A 22,861-nucleotide genomic window follows, 5' to 3' on the forward strand; every position below is an offset into this window, starting at 1 on the left:
AAATTGGAGTTTGGTTACTGACGAGTGTAAGAGTCATCGTAACATTTGAGACACTCCGTTGGTTGGGGTTAGCCTTGGACATGGCGTCTCAACTGTCTACACGTTAAGCAAGCCAGGGCAGTATGATATGGAGAGCAAGCTGTTGTCCGTGCAGCAAGCTCCCCTCTCTGTGCATCTGGTGAACCCAAAGGAATGGCAGAGACCGATATAATTTAGCAACAGCAGCATTGCGGGAGCTGCCAGTCAGTGCTGAACTCAACATAGGACTTAGGGACTTGCTCCCGAAGTCTTCCCCATGAGCGGATATAACCGCAAGGCAGCAGAGGATTGAGATCAGACTTCCTTCTCCTAGCTGAACTGCCAACTACGGCTGATGAGCCCCATCTGCCCAAAGCTCCTGGTATTAAGGCGCCAGCAACCTGCCTTTGCCCCTCTCCCATCAGTAGAAATGGTTCCAACTGGGCACACGTGAAAGTCAGCAGCCGGACTTGGCCGTCGGAGGCTATCTGAGAAGCACACCGTTGAAATCATTTAATAGATGGTGAGAGCTTATCTCCACTACCATGCCTGGCTATAATAACCTTAAGAAACTAGTTGTAACATTGATACAGATTAAATCAGGAAATTAGATGTGCATGTGGTAGGGATAAATATAGAAACCTGAATTTCCATATAGTCTGGACCAATCAACATTTCTGGAATAAGATGGAAGATGAATTGATGAAAGTGGATGAGATAGATGGTTTTCTAGGTCAACATGACAAGGATCCAACTGGGCAAAATGCTGTTTTTCTCTTCTTCCGTTCAATGTTATTTCTATTGTGATTATCATATGTACCAAGATACAATCCTTCAGAGAGATCATTCCATACGTAAGTACATTGAGATAGTTACAAGAAAACAGAATTTAGAGTCACAATGTCGCACTTACAGAGATACTGTGGTGCAAGTGGACAATGTTGACTGATAATCTTGTTGTCAAGGGGCTTTTGAGAAAAGTGACTATAACATGATGGGATTGAGTTTAAAGCGATATAGTTCAGTGTGTACTGTGATCCAAGCAAAGAAATGCATGAACGTGTGAGAGGACAAGCGGCAGAACAGATTAAACATGAGGGTGGGGAGCTAAGAGTTACCATTTAAGGGAATAATGAATAAATTCCATTACTGAGGCAGGAAAAGTGAAAGTGTAGTGATCCGTGACTGAGAAGAGAAATCAAAGGAAGTATTAAACTCAAGGAAGACACTTATCAAACGGACAGAGATAGTAGTAGGTCTGAAGGTTGAGATGTATTGGAATGTGGAAACGGAGGACCAATTGATAAGGAAGTGCAAGATTCTAAAAAAAGTCGTGGATACGGCCCAGTCCATCACGGGTAAAGCCCTCCCCACCATTGAGCACATCTACCCAGAGCGTTGTCGCAGGAAAACAGCATCGACTATCTGCAAACCCCACCACCCAGCTCATGCTCTCTTCTCGCTGAAAAAGGTACAGGATTCACACCACCAGGTTCAGGAAGTTACTACCCCTCAATCATCAGGCTCCCGAACCAGAGGGGATAACTTCACCCAACTTCACTTGCCCCATCACTGAACTGTTCCCACAACTAATGAACTCTTTCAGGGACTCTTCATTTCTTGTTCTCAATATTATTTACTTATTAATAATAATAATTGTTGTTATTTCTTTTTCCTTTGTACTTGCACAGTTTGTTGACTTTTGCACACTGGTTGTCCACCCAGCTGGTGTGGTCTTCCATTGATTCTGTTGTGGTTATTGGAGTTACTGAGTATGCCCACAAGAAAATGAGTCTCAGGTTGTATATGGTGACATATATGTATTTTGATAATGTTTACTTTGAACTTAGATCTTTGAGAGAGTACATATGAGTAGACCGGAGAGAAAGGTTGGGGTGTAAAAGGGAAAAGGTTGGTCAGGGCAATTGTGGGCTCCTGATAGAGAGTGGACAGTTTCTAACGGAAGAGGATTGAAACAATTACTTTGTGTCTGTCTGTCTTCATAGAAGTAACATACAAGACCTACCAGGATAATATGCCTAGAAAGAGAAATTGGAAGAATTAAACTTTAATGAAAAAAAATTGTACTGGAGAAATTGGTTGGCCCAAAACCTATTAAACTCCAAGGATCACAGCCAAGAATTTTGAGAGAGGTGACGATGATGACAGTGTGTGCTCTGGTTAACAGCTTCCCCTCCATATCAGAATCACATAACACCAGCAAACAGTGCCTATAAAAAGTATTCACCCCCCCTTGGAAGTTTTCATGTTTTATTGTTTTACAACATTGAATCACAGTGCATTTAATTTGGCTTTTTTGACACTGATCAACAGTAAAAAACTCTTTCATGTCAAAGTGAAAGCAGATCTCTACAAACTGATCTAAATTAATTACAAATATAAAATACAAAATAATTGGCTGATTAAGTATTCACCCCATTTAATATGACACACCAAATCATCACTGGTGCAGCCAATTGGTTTTAGAAGTCACATAATTGGTTAAATGGAGATCACCTGTGTGCAGTCAAGGTGTTTCAATTGATTGTAGTAAAAATACATCTGTATCTGGAAGATCCAACTGCTGGTGAGTCAGAATCCTGGCAAAAACTATACCACGAAGACAAAAGAACACTCTAGGCAACTTTGTGAAAAGTTAATTGAAAAGCATAATTTGGAAGATGGATACAAGAAAATTTCCAAGTCAGCGACTATCCCTTTGGAGTACAGTTAAGTCAATCATCAAAAAATGGAAAGAATATGGCACTGCTGTAAATCTGCCCAGAGCAGACCATCCTCAAAAACTGAGTGACCCTGCAAGAAGGGGACTAGTGAGGGAGGCCACCAAGAGATCTATGACAAATCTGGAGTAGTTTCAAGCCTCAGTGGCTGAGATGGGAGAGACTGCACATACAACAACTGTTGCCCGGGTGCTTCACCAGTCACAGCTTTATGGGAGAGTGGCAAAGAGAAAGCTACTGTTGGGGGAAAAAAACACGTGAACTCTCGGCTAGAGTTTACCAGAAGGCATGTGGGAAACTAAAGTCTAGTGGAAGTAGGTTCTATGGTCTGATAAAAGCAAAAACACACCATCTCTACTGTGAAACATGGTGGTGGTTGTATCATGCTGTAGGGATGCTTCACTGCAGCAGGCCCTGGAAGGCTTGTGAAGGTAGAGAGTAAAATGAATGCGGCAAAATACAGGGTGATCCTGGAGAAATATCTGATGAGTCTGCAAGAGACCTGCAACTTGGGAGAAGATCTGCTTTCTAGCAAGGCAATGACCCCAAGCATAAAGCCAAAACTACACAGGAATAGCTTAAAAACAACAACGTTAACATCCTGCAGTGGCCGAGGCAGAGTCCAGACTTCAATCCAATTAAGAATTTGTGGCTGGACTTGAAAAGGGCTGTTCACTCACGATCCTCATGCAATCTGATTGAACTTGAGCAGTTTTGTAAAGAATGGGGGAAAAATTGCAGTGTCCAGATGTGCAAAGCTGATAGAGACCTATCCACACAGACTCAAGGCTGTAATTGCTGCCAAAGGTGCATCTACTAAATACTGACTTGTAGGGGGTGTGTTATTATGCAATCAATTATTTTGTGTTTAATAATTATAATAAATTTAGACCAATTTGCAAAAATTTATTTTCACTTTGACACAAAAGAGTCTTTTCTGTTGATCAGTGTCCAAAGAGCCAAATTAAATCCACTATGATTCAATGTTGTAAAACAATAAAACATGACAACTTCTGGGGGGGGGGGCGTGGGAGCACTGTATGGCATGAAGTTTGTTAATTTGCTGCAGTAGTGCGGTGTAATACAAAACATTTATATCTTAATGTAATCTATATTGTGTATATATAAAATTTAAGTAGTGCAAACAGAGAGCAAGAAGTGAGGTAATGTTCATCGGTTCATTGTCCGTTCAGCAATCTGTTGACGGAGGGGAAGAAGCTGTTTCTAAAACGTTTAGTGTGTGTTCAGGCTCTTATATGTCTTCTCTGATGGTAGAAATAAGAAGAAAGTATAGTACAAAGTTTCTATAAGTTCTAGCATTGATCCTGTGGGTTGTAGGGCAGCAAACATGAATTTATTATAAGAAAAGAGGGAGACAGAAAACAGAAACTGTTATTTTAACATAAATAGTAGGAAACATGCTGGAATGGGTAATGTAATAGCAGAGTGTCCTGAAAAAAAATAATAGGATTGAACATGGATTTGTGTCAGGAGGATCATGTTTGACTGATCTACTGGACTTCTTCAAGGTCATGGAATAATAAAGTGAAGATCATTTATTTTTACTTTCCAAAGGTAATTCTTGAAGCTATGCACAGGAAGTTGGTCAAGAAGATTAGAACACTCGGTGCTAGGGGTCATGCACTGATATGGACTGAGAGTTGGTTGTTCAATAGAAAAAAATAGATGCTTCTTGTGTTGACAGTCATATGTAGTGGAGATCGGTGCTGTTGACCCCAGGTATTCCCAATCTACTGTATATCAATGATTTGTCTGAGGGGACCAAATATCAAATTACCAAATCTGTTGATCGTTCAAAACTAGCTGGGACTGTGAGTGCGGAAGATGACTTGGAGAGACATCAAGGGGATATGGACAAATTGTGTGAGTGGGTGAGAACAGAGCAGATGGAATATAGTAAAGGGAAACTGTGAGGCCATCCAACATGGAGCACAATATAGAAAAACAGAGTGTTGGTTAAATGATATGAAATTGGGTAGTGTCGATGTTCAAAGGGAAGTGCTTGTACATCAGTCACTAAAAGACAACATGCAAATGCAATGAACATTAATAGAACAAGTGATTTGTTATGTACACAAAATACTGGAGGAACTCAGCAAATCAGGCAGCACTTGTGGATGGGTCAATCATAACATGAAAAAGTCTACAGATGTTGGAAACCCAAAGCAACACACACAAAATGCTGGGGGAACTCAGCATGTCAGGCACCATCGAGGGAGAAGAGTAAACAGTTAATATTTTGGACTGAGACCCTTCTTCAGGACTGAGAAGGAAGGGGGAAGATGCCAGAATAAAAAGGTAGGGGTAAGGGAAAGAGGCTAGCTAGAAGGTGATAGCTGATGCCAAGTGAGTGGGAAAGGTTAAAGGCTGGAGAAGAAAGAATCTGATAGTAGAGGAAAGTGGACGATAGGAGAAGGGGAAGGAGGAGGGGACCCAGGGGAAAGTAATAGGCAGGTGAGAAGGTAAACATTGAGAGTGAGGGATAGAGGAAGGGGGTGAGAAATCTGTTCACCAGAAAGAAAAAACAATGTTCATGCCATCAGGTCGGAGGGTATCCAGACAGAATATAAGGTGTTTCTCCTCCACCCTGAGGGTGGTCTCATCTTAGCACAGATAAGGAGAGGACTAGACAGTCAATATTCCAGCTTAGACCCTCCATGAGGACTGTGGAGGAAGGGATAGTAACCAGAATAGGAAGGTGGGGAGATGGAGAGGAGAACAAGCTAGCAGTAATAGGTGAGAAGGAGGGGGTATGAAGTAAGAAGATGAGAGAGTGCATAGGTGGAAGATGTAAAGGAATCTGATGAGAGAGGACAGTGAAGCATGGAAGAAAAGGAAGGGGGGGGGTAAAACCAAAGGTTCATTTTATTACCAAAGTACGTATGCAGAATACAACCCAGAATATGCCTTCTCCAGGTAGCCATAAAATACAGAAAGTCATAGAAGTAGTTGAAAGAAGGACATTATTCCAACCCCCCCCCCGCATGAAAAGAAAAAGAAACGGTAACTCGCAAACCCCAACAACCCTCTCCACCCATTGGGCACACAAAAATCCAACAGATTACCCACCACATGGAGAAACAACAAGAACATCAAATGCCAAACCCCCAGCCCCACCAATCAGCAATAAGAAAGAATGGACAAGAACACAGAAAGAACATAGAACTGAAAGAGGCTAATATGAACTGCAATTAGTTTGAACTACAGTCCGATCCATAAATCTCAGAATTTCAACACCATCTCCAAGACCACTGGGACCCAGTGGACCCTTTGAGGGTAGTGACTTGAACCAGCGGCCCCTCCAAGGCAAGCGACTCAAACCTGCAAACCCCAAGCCGCTCCTAGAACCTCTCTCTCTCCTTCGCATTTGCCTCGATGTTTCAATCTTCCTCAATGCTTTAATCGGTGAGAAATGCAGTCGATCCTGGCCCCTTGCTTTGTCTCTGAGCTTCCTCTCATAGCAGCTGGTGCTCACATTTCTCTCCTGCAGCTTCCTTGAGGACAGCAGGGTGCTGGCCCACTCAATCGAACTTCAGACCGTAAGTCACAGGCTCCAACAGTTCCAAACACAAAACTGAGATAAAGCGATTAAGTAGAAGACGTAGATAAATTGAAATTATTGACTACCTGGAAGATGTCACCCGAGGAATCATTGTTTGCTGGCGCCACCTTGACCGGACATAGCGAAACTAAAGGGAAGAGATGGGTAGGTGAAGGGAAGAGAAGGGGTGAGAGGGTAAACTAGAGTAGGAAATGGGAAAAGAGTGAAGGTGAGACCAGACTCATTGTGGGGAGTGTTTATCTCCCCACCTAAGAAACAATATACTCAGCACAGAAGGAGTAAAGCAAAGGTTCACCAAATTGTTTCCAGGAATGGTAGGCTTGTCATACAAAGAAAGTTTAAGGAGTATCTTTAGAGTTATTGTACTCTCCAGAGTTCAGAAGAATGTAGAGCGATCTCACATGAACAAAACAAAATTCTCAGGGGGCTCAAAACAGGTGGAAGTGGGATGAATGTTTCCCTAGCTGAAGAATCTAGGATCAGGGGTCGCAGTTTCAGAAAAAGGGTTCAGCCATTTAGGACTAAGATGAGGAGAAATTTCTCCACTCAGAGAGACGAATATTTGGTACTCTCTACCCAAATAGAAATGAATTAATTTAAAGCAGAGATCAATAGATTTATGGATGTTATTGAAATGAAGGGATAGGTGCATAGTTCAGGAAAGTGGAGCTGAGTTAACAGATCAGTCCACAAGCTCAAAAACAGAACATTACTTATGTTCAAACAAAGCAAGGAACTGGGTTGTTTAGGGTTTGGAGGTGAAGGACTGTTGTAGGTCACTACAGGTAACTGCGACTGTTCCAGTGTTACAGTCAACGGTCACACTCTTTTCCCAGGGTGGGAAGTCCAAAGCTGGACAGCATAGATTGAAGGTGAGAGCAGCAGGTTCTTCACAAAGAGGGTTGTGGGTGGTGAGTTGCCATAGGAACTGGTAGAGGAAGATACAATCAGAATCTTTAAGTGTCATTTAAACAGGTTCATGGATAGAAAAGGGCTAGAAGAATATGGGCCAAATGTAGGCAAGTGGGACTAGCTCAGGCAGGAATGGGTGAATTGGACCAAAGTGCCCGTCCCTGCACTGTAGAAGTTTATGACTGTGGCTCTGTGGGCTGTTCTAATAACTCTACTTTGTACCTGTGTCCCCCCAGACCGATCTATTTCTCTCTCTGTAAACTTGAACTAATCCGGAACTCTGCTGCCAGGATCCTAAGCTGCTGCGTCTCAATTTTTATTTAACAAGTGATACCAAAGGTCGCTGGATGAGGCTCTTAAAGGTAACAGGGTTTAATGCTTCTGGAGAGTTACAAACTGGTGTGGTAAGTCAGTGCAGGAAGTTGGTTTTTGATCATAGATCACCAGGCATTAGAAGATGGTGCAAGCTGGAGCACTGGTGATTGTCTGTAGGAAATGATTCAAACATACCTTTGCTAAGACCACTTTCCTGTGGCCATCTATGGACTTGCTTTGGGAGTTTCCCCGGATCTAGTGAAAGTCACAGAAGGTCTGTTCTGTGCCGCCTGCATGATAGATCCTGCCCCAGGGTAGCTGGAGCTCAGTACGAGCTGCCAAGACTGGACCTGCTATGGAGCTCCTTAACATCAGAATGTGGGCTGAGCTCCAACTCCCTGACGTAGCGGTGACTCACCTCTTTGAACAGGTTTAAGTACAGGTAGATCAGCTGGTCCGTTCACAGCAGCAAGGCGAGCAGCATTGTGCAGGTCGAGTGGGGGTGGATGCACATGTCGTGCTTCAGAATGGAATCCAGGGCAAGTGTCTACATATTAAGTGGTAAGACTCTTTGCAAATACTTTTAAACTCCTCTGTAACTGTACTACACTGTCTGTCAACCTGATTCCCAGCTGCCTGCCAGAACTTCACAGAAGATGTAAGCTGTGTTCTTTATCTGTGGAGCCCCATCTGATCCACGGTTTATGTTTTGGAGACCGACTGTGATGTCAGTCTGGGTACTTTCACTGGTTTATCTCTTGCTAGAAAGACGATCCCGAAACTATTGACTGAAAACAAAAAAAATGGTGTTGGACATCCAAAATAAAAACAGAAAGTACAGAAAACACTCGGCTGGTAAGGCAGAAAGGGAACCAGATTAACGATTTTTATGCCTGACCTGCTGAGTATTTCCAGTCTTTTCTGTTTTCATTATATTTGGAAATAAATGTTGGTTCTTCGACCCAGGCTCCAGTTACTCAGTGAGGTGAGTAAAGCTGGGTCTAATCTCCTCGGTTCAGAGAAGGTTAAGTGGAGTTTTAGTGGAAGGGTTCAAGTCCAGGAAGGGTCCAGGTAGTATGTGTGTGGATCAAATGTTTCCAGTGATGGAGGATAGGGGTCAGACTGTGGAGAGTGAAGGGGTCGGCAGAGTTGGGTGGAGGAGATTGAAGGAGCTGAGGATGCCTCTCTCAGCGAGCAGCTGCTACTTGGTGCAGAGGAAAAAATGTTCAGAAGGATCCTTACAAAGGGAGCGAGGCAAGTAAGTTTAATCAACACACTACGTAGGCCAAAGCACCTGCTTCTGTGCTGTAGTCCTCTATGAATTGGGTGGAGGAGATTAAGGGAGTGGAGAATACCTCTCAGTGAATATCTGGTGCAGAGAAAAGATTCAGCAGGAATCTACCAAAGGGAACGAGATAGGTAAGTTTCAGCAACAATTCAGTATGTACTAGACAGGCCGAATGGCCTGTTTCTGTGCTGTAGTGCAGGTTCTATGTTGTCGTTTAAAGTTAAATTGGATAGATACATGGACAGGAAAGAAATGGAGGGTTATGGGCTGAGTGCAGGTCGGTGGGAATAGGATAGGGTAAGAGTTTGGCATGGACTAGAAGGGCCAAGATGGCCTGTTTCCATGTTGTAATTGTTATATGGTTATATGGTTATAGTGCTGCACAGCTGTATGACTCAGACAGTGCAGAGAGAACAGAGGTCAGGAATAAGGGCAGGTTATCCAGGCAAAAACACTACCTGTCTACGTTCGAACATTGCAGGAATTTAATCCCTTCCTTGTATCTAACAGATTGACAGCATCTGCCAATCCGCAGCACAAGGTGATCAGCACCAGTGTCATTGCACTGAGGGAGCGTCACACTGTGGGAAGGGCGGTAGTGAGGGAGCACTGCACTGTGGGAGGGGCGGTAGTGAGGGAGCGCTGCACTGTGGGAGGAGTGGTACTGAGGGTGTGTCACACTGTGGGAGGAGCACTGTACTGAGGGAGCGTCGTACTGTGGGAGGGGCGGTAATGAGGGAGTGGTGTATTGTGGGGGGAGCACTGTACTGAAGGAGCGCCACACTATGGGAGTTCTTGCCTCTAGTTCTTGTAATGCTTTTGGAGAACTTAATGGAGATCAGAATGAAATGAGATCAGTTAAGAATTTAAACACATGGATGAGAATTTTGAGAGATTGTTGGACAAGGAATTGGTGTGTCAGTGGGGTCGGGGGCATGGGGTCAAGGGTCAAGCTGAGTCAAGGAGTGAGGGTGTGAAGGGACAAGGGTTGAGAGTTAAACAACACAGACCAAACTAGGCCAGCTAGGGTTAAGGCAAAGCTGGAGAGCCAAGCTAGGGAGGTTTTGGAATAGGCAGCCCTCCCACCAAACTAGAGCTGCTGTGGGTCTAATGTGTGGTGTCTCTGTAGTATTAGCACAGTTTCAGTGCTCATGTGGGCACAGTCACTGTGTGGTCTTAAAATATTCCTGATGTGGATATAACACAGACTGATGTGGGTCTAACACAGTCCTGGTGTGCTCGCGATATAACACAGTCCTGGTGTGATCACAATATAACACAGTCCTGGTGTGCTCGCGATATAACACAGTCCTGGTGTGATCACAATATAACACAGTCCTGGATTGATCACAATATAACACAGTCCTGGTGTGATCACAATATAACACAGTCCTGGTGTGCTCGCGGATATAACACAGTCCTGGTGTGATCATGGGTCTAACACAGTCCTGGTGTGATCACAATATAACACAGTCCTGGTGTGATTGCAATATAACACAGTCATGGTGTGCTCACGGATATAACACACACCCCGTGTTCCCTCAAGCCACTAAACATAATCTTTATGTTTTCTTTTGCAGCTTTGGCTCTGGCTGTGGCTCTGAGCGAACAGACTCCGACACCCGCCTCCGAGAATCTCCCGACTTCCAACATATCAGGACGCGAGTTGAGTGGCCCAGAAACAATGGCTCCAGCAGTCCGAGGTGAGGGCACATGGCTGATACCGACATTTTTACGCTGGTTACTGTCTGCCAGGGTGGAAGCTGGTTGCAGAGAACCTGCATTAGGTGCCTCAGAAGGCCGTCCTTGGTGGCCCCGGTATAAAGGGACCCCTGACACCCTCAGCAGTGACCTTCAACAGGCTGTATGTACAAAGGCACTGAAAAATTTTCACTGATAGAAAGCAAGACTGTTTAGAAATTAGCTTTTTAAATTTATAGATTTGAAAATAAGTATAATTTTGAGAGGAGTATATAGATCCATAGAGCTATGCAGCACAGAAAGAGGCTCCTTGGCCTAACTCATGCATACCAACCAAGATACCCGCCTGAGCTGGTCCCATTTACCTGCGTTTGGCCCATATCCCTCTGAAACTTTCCTATCCATATACGTATCCAAAATCCTTTAAACGTTCTAATTGTGCCTATATCTACTACTTCCACAGGCTGCCCATTCCATCCTCTGGGTGACCTTATATTTTCCAGTCTCTGAGCAGCATTCTATGTAGTGCTTGCAATGCAGCAGATAACCCATCACAGGGGGAATGGTCTGCGATACCATACTGTTGAAGGAGGTGTTAGGGTAAGCACAAGCGCTGGGGGACGGTTGTAGATCAGCACTGAGTGGTTGAGAAGCAGATAGAGTTGGGGATGTGATTTCAGTACACCGGAGCCTGGAGTACTCAAAATGGGCATCAGAGATGATGAAATGCTCCAGAAGTGAATGAGGACAAATATCCCAAAGGGTTGTCATGCTGGAGGACGTAAGAAATAGCAGAATCCCAATCAGGCGTATTATCACTGACAGCAGTGCAGTGCCACTCTTAAAAAGTTATTATAAGTTACAATACTTAAAAATACAGCAAAAGATGACCAGCGAGCTGGTGATCATGGACCATTCTGAAATATGATGGTGGGGGGAAAGAGGTTGTGGCTAAAATGTTGAGTGAGGGTTTTCCAGCTCCTGTACCTCCTCCCTGATGGTAGTGATGGAAAGAGGGTACATCCTGGGTAGTGTGTGTCCTCAACGAGGGTCCTTCTTGAGACACCGCTTTTGAAGATGTCCTAGTGGTGGCCACGTCCTCCACATCTCCCGCTTGCTTTCAAAGCTCAATTATTCTAATCTAGCGGTCGATTCTGAATTAATTCATGGGTGTAGTATCATGCCAAAATGACTGTTCTGGTAACCAGAGCTCTGTGGTCAGGGATGGGAGCTTGGATCCTGCCAGGGCAATAGGGGAATGAAAATGCAAGCTATTCAATGAAAGTGAAACGACCTGATGTACAAACCCACCTGGTTCACTAATGCCCTTTAGAGAAAGAAGTCGACTCCACCTACCCAGACCCAAAGTGCGGTTACCTTTTAATTATCTAAATTTACCAGCAATTAGGGATGGTGGATCAAAATTGACATTGGCAGTGATGTCCACATCTGTGAATGAATAAATACAAGACAATTGTCATTGGCAATGGCGGTGTTTCTTGGCCATCTCTAGTTGCTTGAGAAGGTGGTGCAATCTCTGTCTTACAATATTTCTGGGTGAGGAGTCTATATGAAACAACAATGGTGTATTTCAAATTGGGGTAAACCCTGACTCAGCGAGGAACCCACAGGTGATGGTACTCCCCTTATGTCTGCTATCCTAGTCCTTCTTGGGGGCTGGACATTCCATGTCTGAGAGGTGTAGTTGAAGAACCACAAACACGAGAAAATCTGCAGAGGCTGCAAATCCAAAGTAACATGCACAAAATCCTGGAGGAGCTCAACAAGACAGGCAGCATCTATGGGAAAGAGTTGACGCTTCGGGCCGAGACCCTTTGAAATGGCGACTGTTTACTCTTTCCCGTAGGTTCTGCCTGGCCTGCTGAGTTCCGTCAGCATTTTGTTTGTGTTACTTCGTAATTGAAGAAGCCAGAGTGAGCGGCTGTAAAGCTTTGCTGACGGTGGAAAGGCTTTTGGGGTGTGAGGATGCGAGTCACGCGATACCTCGGCCTGAAGCCAGGGGATGTGTGTGGCTGGTTCAGTGGTGACCCTCAGGAGGCTGATGGTGGAGCTCTTGCAGATGCTAGTGCCAGAGGGTGTACAGAGGTGGCTAGAATTGCTACCTACCGCTTCTGCAGGTGCTATTAGTCACTGCTCCACCCCTGCCTGTGTGGTTTCAAGACTTTGTCTCATATGGGCATCGGCTAATCCATAATGTGAACGTTGGTTCTGACCTTACAGTGGAGGGAAGGTCGCTGATGAAGCAATGAGGAACCCCAGCAGAAATACCATGGTGCTGGGATGATTGCCTCAAACCACACATATTTCCCTTCGTGTGAAACGCGACTCCACAGTGAAAGGTTTTCCCCTTCATTCAGGCTAATTTATTTATTACATGTACGTCAAAACGTACAGTGATGCCCATTGAGTTCAGTTTTACTGGCGATCCCTTGATGTTGCAGTTGGTCAATTGCCACCTTGACGCTAAGGGCAGTTACTCTCACCACAGCTCTGGAGTTCTGCTCCATACTTAGTTCAAGGTGAAGTTAAGTGCCCCTGGCAGTATATCATTGTCTGTCTGGAACATGCCATTCTCTCATTGTGTAAGCGAGTGGGAGTAGTTGTTTTGAGATGATGAGAAGTAATTGTCTTGACTGGTTACTTCAAATTCGGTGCCAAACTGGGAAGTTGAATGCATTTGGAGATGGGTTACATTTTCTGATGCAGGGTCAAGGAACCGAACGATGCAGAGTATAGGACAGTGTCCAAGTGTGCAGAAATCTTCAGCCAGCTGATCTTTCGTTCAAATTGCACCTTTCCAGTTAGTCAGTCATCTTCACAGGCACCAGAAATACTTGCCTTAGGTCTGAACCATGATTATAGTTGCGTGTTGCATGTTAATGTGGTATCACACCTCATGCTTCAGGAATTCTCTTGAACTTTAATTATAGCTAGTTTTGTCAGGATGAGTTGGGCAGAGGTGACATTGCTCCACCACATTATGTTCCCTAAAGAGGAAGAAATTCCGAGTGAAGGGAAACTCTGAGTCAATGCTCCCTGATCTTTTCACCAACAAAAGAAAACCTGCAGATGCTGGAAACCCAAGTGACGCACACAAAATGCTGGAGGAACTCAGCAGGCCAGGCAGCATCTATGGGAAAAAGTGCAGCCAACATTTCGTGCCGAGATTCTTCGGCAGGACTTGGCCTGAAATTTTGACTGTACTTTTTTCCATAGATAGTGCCTGGCCTACTGAGTTCCTCCAGCATTTTATATGTGTTCCCTGAACTTCTGTCCATTTACTTCAAAGACTATGTATTTTACAGGCCATGGAGTCATAGAGCAATGCAGCATGGATACAGGCCCTGCGGTCCAATGAGTCTATGTTGAACAAAGAACCTATCTACCTAATCCCATTTGCAGATATTTCTCCTGTATCCTTCTAAGCTTTTCCCATCTGTGTAGTTGTCCAAATGTATTTTAAACATCACACCTGTACCTGCCTCAACAGTGTTCCACCCTCTGTGTGAAAATGTTGCCACTTGAGTTCCCTTTAAGACTTTCCTCTCGCAACTAAAAATCTACGTCCTCTAGTTTTAGACTCCCCTAACCTGGAAAACTGATGGGCTCTGTCTACTTACTGATTTTACCCTACTTCCTCAGGAAGCTAAAAACATTTGGCAGGTTCCCTCTGATCCTTGCCAACTTTTAGTGATGCACCACAGAAAGGATCCTTTTCCTTTACACCATGGCTTGGTTTGGCAACTGCTTTCCCCGTGATCGCAAGAAACTGCAGCGGGATGTGGATGTGCCTCAGAAATCATCACGGAAACCAGCCTCCCCTCCATCACCCCTGTCTGCACTTCTCACTGCTTTGGTAAAGCAAACGTCATAATCGTTGACCCACCCATCACCCAGAATGCACATACCACCAGGCTCAAGGACAACACCTATTTTGCTGTTATAAGGCTATTGAATGGTTCCCTAGTATGATAAAATGGCCCCTTGACCTCACAATCTACCTTGTTTTGACCTTGTGCCTGACTGCAATGCCCTTTCTTTGTTAACTGTAACTCTCTGTTATTGTTTTATCTTGCACTACCTTAATGCACTGTGGTAATGAATTGATCTGCAAAACAAGTCTTTCACTGTACCTTGGTACATATGACAATAATATACCAATTTACCTACTTAAGCGTCTATAAGGTCATCCCTAAGCTTCCTCCACTCCAGGAAAAACTCAAGCACGCTCGTTCTGGCAACGTTCTTGTGAATCTTTTTGCACCTACTCTACGTAATTGCATAATTGTTTAGTGTGGTGACAAGAATGGTCAGAAGATCTGCTCCTCACTTTCAAGGACACGACAACTCATTTTCTTAACAATACTTACTTGTTTATTGTCATTTTTTTGTATTTGCACAGATTGGCTTCGTTTGCACATTGGTTCTTTGTCCATCTTTGTGTGTAGTTTTTTTTTGTTGATTCAATTGTTTTTTTTTGATCTACTGTGAGTGCCTGCAAGAAGATGAATCTCAGGGCAGTATATGGTGATATATAAATACTATGATAATAAATTTACTTTGAACTTTGATACTGGTCAAGTACAGAAGAGAAATTACCTCTTCTCTTCAAAATAATGCCATCACATCGCTTACTCTCATAACAAGGCAGATCTGACCTCAGTTTAAAGTGTCATCTAGGAAGCAGCTCCTGAGACAATATAGCCTCCATTCAGCATTGCATTCGAGTCTTTATGTAAATCTCTGGGATAGAACCAGTGCAGAGAAGATTAAGTTCAAAACAAAGAAAGGTTCTGATAGAGAATAGGGAGAAACTGTTACCAGAAACAAGAAGATCGGAGACCAGAGGCACACTCATTTAATGCTTGATAGGCTAGCTAATCTTTTTCTGTGCTGTATGATGGAATAGATTTTCTCCAAAGCATGAGTTCTCCCTCTTAAAGCCGAGGTTTGGTGGATATGGTGTCTGCAAAAGTACATCTGATGTCTGAACCTGATTTTAATTCATTTGACAGGAAATTCCAGTCGCTTCATGGCTCTGAATTTAAATAAAAATTGTCACCAAAGTGACCAAGGTTATTGTATGAATGGCATTTGCCAATACCATGAAGATCACGACCAGGTTACCAGACATCGCATCTGCATGTAAGTCATTTTCCTTTAAAATGTTTGGACTCAGTGTCAATCGGAAGATTTGATCATTGTTTTTTTGGTGCTCATGATGGGGAGAAACCAAATGAGATTGGGTGACCATTTTGTGAAGCACCTCCATCCTGTCTCCCACCAATGTGATTCTCCATCCCAATGATCTCTCATCCTTTGACTTTCTACACTCTTCAAGAAAAACTCAGAGCAAACTTGAGGCATTTTCTCTCCTGAGTTACAGCTCTTTGAACCTAACAAAGAGTTCAAAAATATTTTTTCCCCAATCCCCACCTTTCATACCTCCTGCACGCCTTCTCAACCAGCACCATGGATCACAAATATAATTCAGATCCTTCTGGACCTGCCTCCAGGGACAAGACCTTCCCTTTTGCCCCCTTCTCTTTTATAATTCCCAGTCCTTCTATTTCTAACATTTTCCCATTTCAGTGAAAGATATTCAAACTAAAATGCCAACCCTTCTCTTCTCTCTACAAGCACTGCTTGCATCTACATTTTGCTTTTTGGCTATAAGCCCTCTTGAAATGGCCTGACTCTTCAGGAATTGGAGATTAATTTACCAAAAATATATCCAGGGGTTTAAAATAATTCACAGAATAAAGAGAAACATTTCTGTCTGACAGAAGTATTCAAAAAGAGCCTGTTGGCTTCCAGCAAGCGTTAGGATGGACATGCAGTCTGACTAATGGCAGGAATTGGGGGTTGGGCAGATGTTTGTGTGAAGAGGCCACCTGGGAATGGTAGGTCTTGAAGGGCTGCTGATGTATTGATGTGTGATAATCAAGAGGTTAATGCTGAATTTGGGACCAAACTGAGATTAGCATCCATGACATTATAGGTGAACATTTAGATTTTCCCTGAGGCACATAATGAGACCTTCACATATTGAGGTGCCCCAGCAGTTTTAATGCTGTAATAGTCAGATCAGTGCCTCCTCCAGCAATAAATCTCCACTGCATGTTCAGGTGGATGGAATTAGTTTGAATTATCATCAGGATCGACACAGATATGGTGAACTGAAAGGCCTGTTCCTGGGCAGTACTGTTCTATGTTCTCAGTTCTAGTTAAAATTTCAGAGGAGAGAAGAGGGGAATTACTTACTGAGTGTGTTGTTGGTGTTCCTGAATTTTTGCATTAGCTATTACCTGCAAAACAGTAAGACCTATTTCCAGAAAACAGTCTTCAGTTCTCAAATTGTAAGTGTAATCTTTTATGGAATTTTCTCACCAGCTGTCAATCAGGATACACGGGAACAAGATGCCAACATGCACTCTTAACTTCCCGAGGAGTTGAAAAGTCGGAACGTTATCTGTACATTGCAGTCGGCATGGGGATTGGATTACTGCTCAGTGGGCTCGCTGTGCTGTTCTTTTATTGCTTCCGAAGCAGGTAAATTCAGAACTGGAAACTAATCTCAGAATAAAGGAGCTATAAATTTTTGGTTGGGCCGCATCCGGAGTATTCCATTCTCATTATAAGCTTTGGAGAGGGTGCAGAAGAAGTCATAGGTATGGGTTGCTTTCTCTGGAGCATCAGCGGTTGATGGGAGAACTGATAGACGGTTATAAGATTAATAGAGGCGTAGGTAGATAGCTGCTATCTTTTCCCAAGATGAAAGGTCTAATTCTAGAAGGCATGCATTTAAATGAGTGGGGGTGGGGGGGAAATAAATTCAAAAGGGATATGTTGGCCAAGTTTTTTACACAGAGAGTAGTGGACGCCTGGTGTGGCAGTGGAGGAAAATACGACAGAGGCATTTGAGAGATTAACATAGAAACATAGAAAATAGGTGCAGGAGTAGGCCATTTGGCTCTTCGAGCCTGCACCGCCATTCAGTACGATCATGGCTGATCATCCAACTCAGAACCCTGTACCTGACTTCTTCATTCCATAGATTCTTAGATAGGTGCGTGAATGTGCAGGGAATGAAGGGATATGGATGTTGCGTAGGCAGAAGGGATTAGTTTTGTTAGGTTTTTAATTCCAGATTTAATTAGTTTAGCAAAACATTGTAGGTTGAAGTGCCTGTTCTGTTCTCAATAAACTGGAACTTGGAATGATCTCTTAACATCTTAAAAGGATTTCACAGCCAATTAGATGCCTTCTTGAGTAATAACCACCAATGCCAGACAAAGAAAACATTGCACCCTCACACTATGATCCCAGTTACAAGATTGGATCACACAACAGGAAAAGGGTGGATTGAAGATCTGAACATTGCAGGTGCTGGAAATCTGAAATGAGCCAAAAAATGCTGGTCAGGCAGAATCTGTGAATGGTTTCCAGCATTCTCACTCCGAAGTCAGCAACACCTTTGACCTATGTTTCATAGTTCTAACATCTCCCTGGATTTATAATCTCTCTCTCTCTTCCCCTCATTAATCCTTTAATGAGGCAGTTGTATAAATCTAAGGATTATATCAGCCCAACCGATTTGACTTGGTTCTAATCCATATTCTCCCTTTCCATTTCAATGAAAGGTCACTAGCCAGAAATGTTAATTTTGACCTGGAAGGAGAAGCAGAATTAATATTTATGGTTAACGATCTTTCATCAGAACAGTTTTGTTTCTCCCTTGACACTGCTTGGGCTGTAGAGGATTTCCAGTATTTCATGTTTTTTTAAAAATTATTTCAGGATCCCTACATTTTCTGTATTTTGGGTTTTGATGAGACCAATACTGGTTAGATAACACTGACCCAGTTCCCAAGGGAGAACCCTCTCCTCTTCTTTGGAATAGTACAATACAATCTTTATTGTTCACCTGAGAGCATGGACAAGGCCCCAATTTACAAACTCTCTGAGATCCCTGCAGTCCATCACTGAGGGCTGCACCTTTACGTCTGAGATTCCTTTCCCAAACCCCCTATCGGATGCTTCCTAAAAAAAATTGGGAATCTTGAATATCCCGTCTTGCACAGCTTGGCCAATAAATACTATTGTAAGGCAAGTTGAACTGCTTCCACTAAGAGAAAGGCAACATAAATTCACATTTATAACATTCAGAAGGAACTCAGCAGGTCAGGCAGAATCTATGGAGAGAAATAAACAGTCGCCCTAATGGGCCGAGAACCCTTCAGCATAGATGAAGGATCTTGGCCTGTAACATCGACCATTTGTTCCTCCCATAGATGCCGCCTGACCTGCTGAGTTTCTCCACCATCTTGTGTGTGTTGCTCAAGAATTCCAGCATCTGCAGAATCTCTTTTGTTTTTAAATTTACATTGCTATATTTGTTATATTCACTTGTTCAATAAGTGAAATTATTATCAGGAAAACTCAGCAGGCAAGTGTTAATAATCTTTCTTGGATGAAGTAAACCTTTGTCTTTTCCTTACGTCCTGTTGAGAGGTGGACAATCATTACAGTTGGTCACAATAGATCAGGAGAGAAGGTTATGGGGAGGGGACATGGGATGGGAGGTCTGCGAAAAGTTTCAGAGCTCAGTTGCAGTTAGAGGAAAAGAACTAGGTATGTATCTGAAATTGAGGGGCAACAACTGGATTTTAGGCAACTTGTGAGATGGGTAACTCATTTTTGGCAGTTTCCTGGACATGGACAAAAGCTGACATGTACAGGATTGGCCAGCTGGTGTCTCTACTCATGTCAGGTAGAAATGTAAATATTCTAACAGCAGTTCTGCTTGCTCCTAGATGCCAGAAATCTAAAACGACATACAGCGCATGCTCGAGAATGGCAAGAGTTTGACCTGTACTGCGACTCAGGCTGATGTCCTTCCTCCCACGGGCTGATACTAATCAGCTCATCCATTAGTGAAACCAACGTGCCCAGAACTGAAGTGAACTCTGCTATTGTGTATTATGCTTAAAGAGGATCTTGGAACTCAGTACTGAACACTTGTTGTAGCACAGAACATTTTCAGTTCAGTACTATAGAGTTTTATAAGCTAATAAGTAAAAATGTGTTTAACTGTAATATTCTATGCTCAGTTAGAATATATTACTGGACGCATCTCTTTGTGACCTAGATTAATGATTTGGATGAGGGGACCAAATATCACATTTCCAAGTTTGATGATGCTACAACACTCGGTGAGATTGTGAGGAGGGAGGAGGATGGAGAAGCTTCAAGAGGAAACACACAAACTGAATGAGTGGGGAAGAATCTGGTGGGTGGAGTGTAATGTGGAAGATGGTGAAATGATCCACTGCGTAGAATATAACACAGAAGTGGAATGTTCTTTAAATGGGAAGGGATTGCAGAAAGTTGACATCCAAAGGGACCTGGGTGTCCTAATGCACAAACCACCAGAAGCCAGGTGATTAGGAAGTTAATGGATGGTGGCCTTTATTATAAGGAGATGGTAATTCAGAAATGAAGATGTCTTAATGCATTTACTGGGTCCTTGTTGAGACTGCACGTATAGACAACTTCAGCCATTTTTAGAGTATTATGTCCAATGTTAGGTACTATACTTAGAGAAAATGTGAAGGCTTTGGAGAGGGTGCAGATGAGGCTCACCAAAATACTTCAGGTATCAGCGTCTTCAGTACTATGGATAGACTGGAGAAACTGGGGTTGTTCCTCCAGGAAAAGAGGAGGTTGTGAATGGAACCAATAGTATTTAAAGTCATTCAGGGTGCAGACAGAGAGAGACTGTTCCCATTGGTGTAGAATCAAGAGCTGGGGGAATAGAAAGAAGGTGATTGGCTGAAAAACAAAAACGACAAGAGGGAACACTTTTTTTATGTAGCAAGAGTTAGGGGTTTGGAACACACGCTGGGCAGTAGTGGAGAGGGATTCAAAAGTAGCATCAAAAGACAGCTGGACTAGTTTTTGAGTGGAGGAATGAGAAAGGCTGTGGGACAAAGATGTGGGAGTGGGATTGGCCGGATTGCTCATACATAGAGCTAGTATAGACCCAATGGGTCAACTGGACTCTTTTGGTGCTGTAAACATCCTGTGATGGTGTAAAGTGTTTATCTGTAATTGCTTTGTAAGCTGAAAAACAATTATTATACATTGTCAGTATTTATTTGTTAACGCAAATAAATTATTTTTTAACCTAATGTGTAATGTTTCAGTGAACCAGTGAAAATTAAGGGCCCTTATGTTTATGGAGGGCCTTGCACATTCTGCAGACCTCCTGAGGGGGGGTTTATGACCAGTGAAGGACTTGGTGATGTCTAGCATGGCTGTAATGTAAAAAGTCCATAGCAGGCTTCCACAAACAGTGATATGATAGTGACTACACAATCTGGGATATTTTTATTAACGGAAAATGAATAAAACTGCAGACACTGAAGTCTGAAACAAAACCAGAAACGCTGGACGAGCTCAGCCAGTCAAACAGTATCTAAGGAAAGTGAAACCGGTTAGTGCTTTAGGTGAGAAACCCTTTCTCAGAACTGTGGAAGGGTTACAGTTTCCAAATTAGAGCTGGAAGGAGGAGTGAAGTGTGGGACAAAGGACCACATAGAGGTGAGTAAAATCAGATCAGATGATAAGAGCATTAGTGAGGCAATTAAAAAAAAGGCGAGAAAGGACAAAAGCAGGATAATGGAAACAATGAGAGAGTAGGTGATCTGACATTGGAGTTTCTTTCCTGAAGGTTGCAAAGTGCCCATTTGGGAAATAAGATATTGCTGCTGTGGTTTATGTTGGGTCTCACTATGTCAGTGAAGGAGAACATAGATGGACTGTGAGGAAAGGGATGGGCTTGAAATTAAAGTGGGAGGCAACTCCAGGTCACTTCAGCGGATGGAGAACAGATTTGTCTTTGGCTTCTCTGAGGGTAGAGGAGACACACTGTGAACACCGAATGTCGTTCACTCATGGAGGTGAATTGTTGCTTCGCCTGGAGCAACTGCACGGGTCTCTGGATGGCGGCTTGTGGTGACTCCTCCAGCTGCATGGGGAGACACCACGGGACGGTGAGTGGATGGTAAGCACAGAAGAGCAAACCAAGGACTCATCCAGGAGACAAACTAAAGAACACAAGAAAATAGGAACAGGAGTAGGCCATTCGACCCATCAAGCCTGCTCCTCCATTCAACATTATTATGACTGATCTATGCTAGCCCCAACTCCTACTCCATGCCAGTTACTCACAGCCCTCAATTCCTCAGTCTTTCAAATATACATCTATTTATGAGTCACTAAGTCAGTGGACCCTGTCATATGCAGAAGGGGGAGGTGTCAGCCTCCTTCCTGCAGGAGCAGTGCCAATTGTCTACCTCTTTATCAGTCTCCTAACTGACCCCATAACCATTGACTCCTTCAATATCCAAAAATCTATTTCAAAACTTAAAATGCTAGAAATACACAGCAGGTCATGCAGCATCTGTGGGAAGAGAAACGGAGTTAACATTTCAGCTTAGAGACCTTTATTCAGAACTGAAAAAGAGATAAAAGATGCCATTGGCGTGCAGAAGGGCCAGGGGACAGTGATGTCTTCTATTGGATATAAACGGGCAACATTCCCCCCAATATTTTTTTTATAGCTGCGCAGACCAACTATTGCTCTGAGCAGGAAATTTTCCATGGCCTGAAAACTGCACAGCAAGTTAAATTTTTTTTTGTAATATGTGTGCTAAGAGTATTTAGAATGAAATGGGAAAATCACATACTTTTGATTTTATTTATTAATTGTAAAGTATAATGAAATACAGTATAACAAAGAAAATCTTGCAACACACACAAAATGCTGGTGGAACACAGCAGGCCATGCAGCATCAATAGGAAGAGGTACAGTCGATGTTTTGGGCCGAGACCCTTCATCAGGACTAACTGAAAGAAGAGATTTGAAAGTGGGAGGGGGAGGGGGAGATCTGAAATGATAGGAGAAGACAGGAGGGGAAGGGATGGAGCCAAGAGCTGGCATGTTGATTGGCAAAAGGGATACAGAGTTGGAGAAGGGGAGGATCATGGGACGGGAGGCCTAGGGAGAAAGAAAGGGGGAGGGTGGCCCAGAGGAAGATGAAGAGCAGGCAAGGAGTAATTGTGAGAAGGACAGAGAGAGAAGAAAAAAAGGGGGGAATAAAAATAAATAAGGGATGGGGTAAGAAGGGGAGGAGAGGCATTAATGGAAGTTAGAGAAATCAATGTTCATGCCATCAGGTTAGAGGCTACCCAGACAGAATATAAGGTGTTGTTCCT

At 43.3% G+C, this 22,861-nt stretch overlaps 1 protein-coding gene across 1 annotated transcript; it reads left to right on the plus strand.

The window, feature by feature from the left end:
* Nucleotides 1–8,046: 8,046 nt before the first annotated feature.
* On the plus strand, nt 8,047–20,744 carry epgn (epithelial mitogen homolog (mouse)). The gene is made up of 5 exons (XM_063045097.1): nt 8,047–8,130; nt 10,438–10,560; nt 15,595–15,724; nt 16,973–17,131; nt 19,396–20,744. Exons 1-5 carry the CDS (start codon nt 8,076–8,078, stop codon nt 19,448–19,450), a joined length of 522 nt encoding a protein of 173 aa, XP_062901167.1. The 5' UTR covers nt 8,047–8,075; the 3' UTR covers nt 19,451–20,744.
* Nucleotides 20,745–22,861: the final 2,117 nt, after the last annotated feature.

This window comes from Mobula hypostoma, chromosome 4, assembly GCF_963921235.1.
Source record: "Mobula hypostoma chromosome 4, sMobHyp1.1, whole genome shotgun sequence".
Classification (NCBI taxonomy): domain Eukaryota; kingdom Metazoa; phylum Chordata; class Chondrichthyes; order Myliobatiformes; family Myliobatidae; genus Mobula; species Mobula hypostoma.

Coding starts and splice junctions, on each gene's coding strand:
- epgn (XM_063045097.1), top strand. CDS start 8,076: ATGCACATGTCGTGCTTCAGAATGGAATCCAGGGCAAGTGTCTACATA. Junction 8,131..10,437: donor AAGTGTCTACATATTAAGTG/GTAAGACTCTTT, acceptor TTTCTTTTGCAG/CTTTGGCTCTGGCTGTGGCT. Junction 10,561..15,594: donor AATGGCTCCAGCAGTCCGAG/GTGAGGGCACAT, acceptor TTCATTTGACAG/GAAATTCCAGTCGCTTCATG.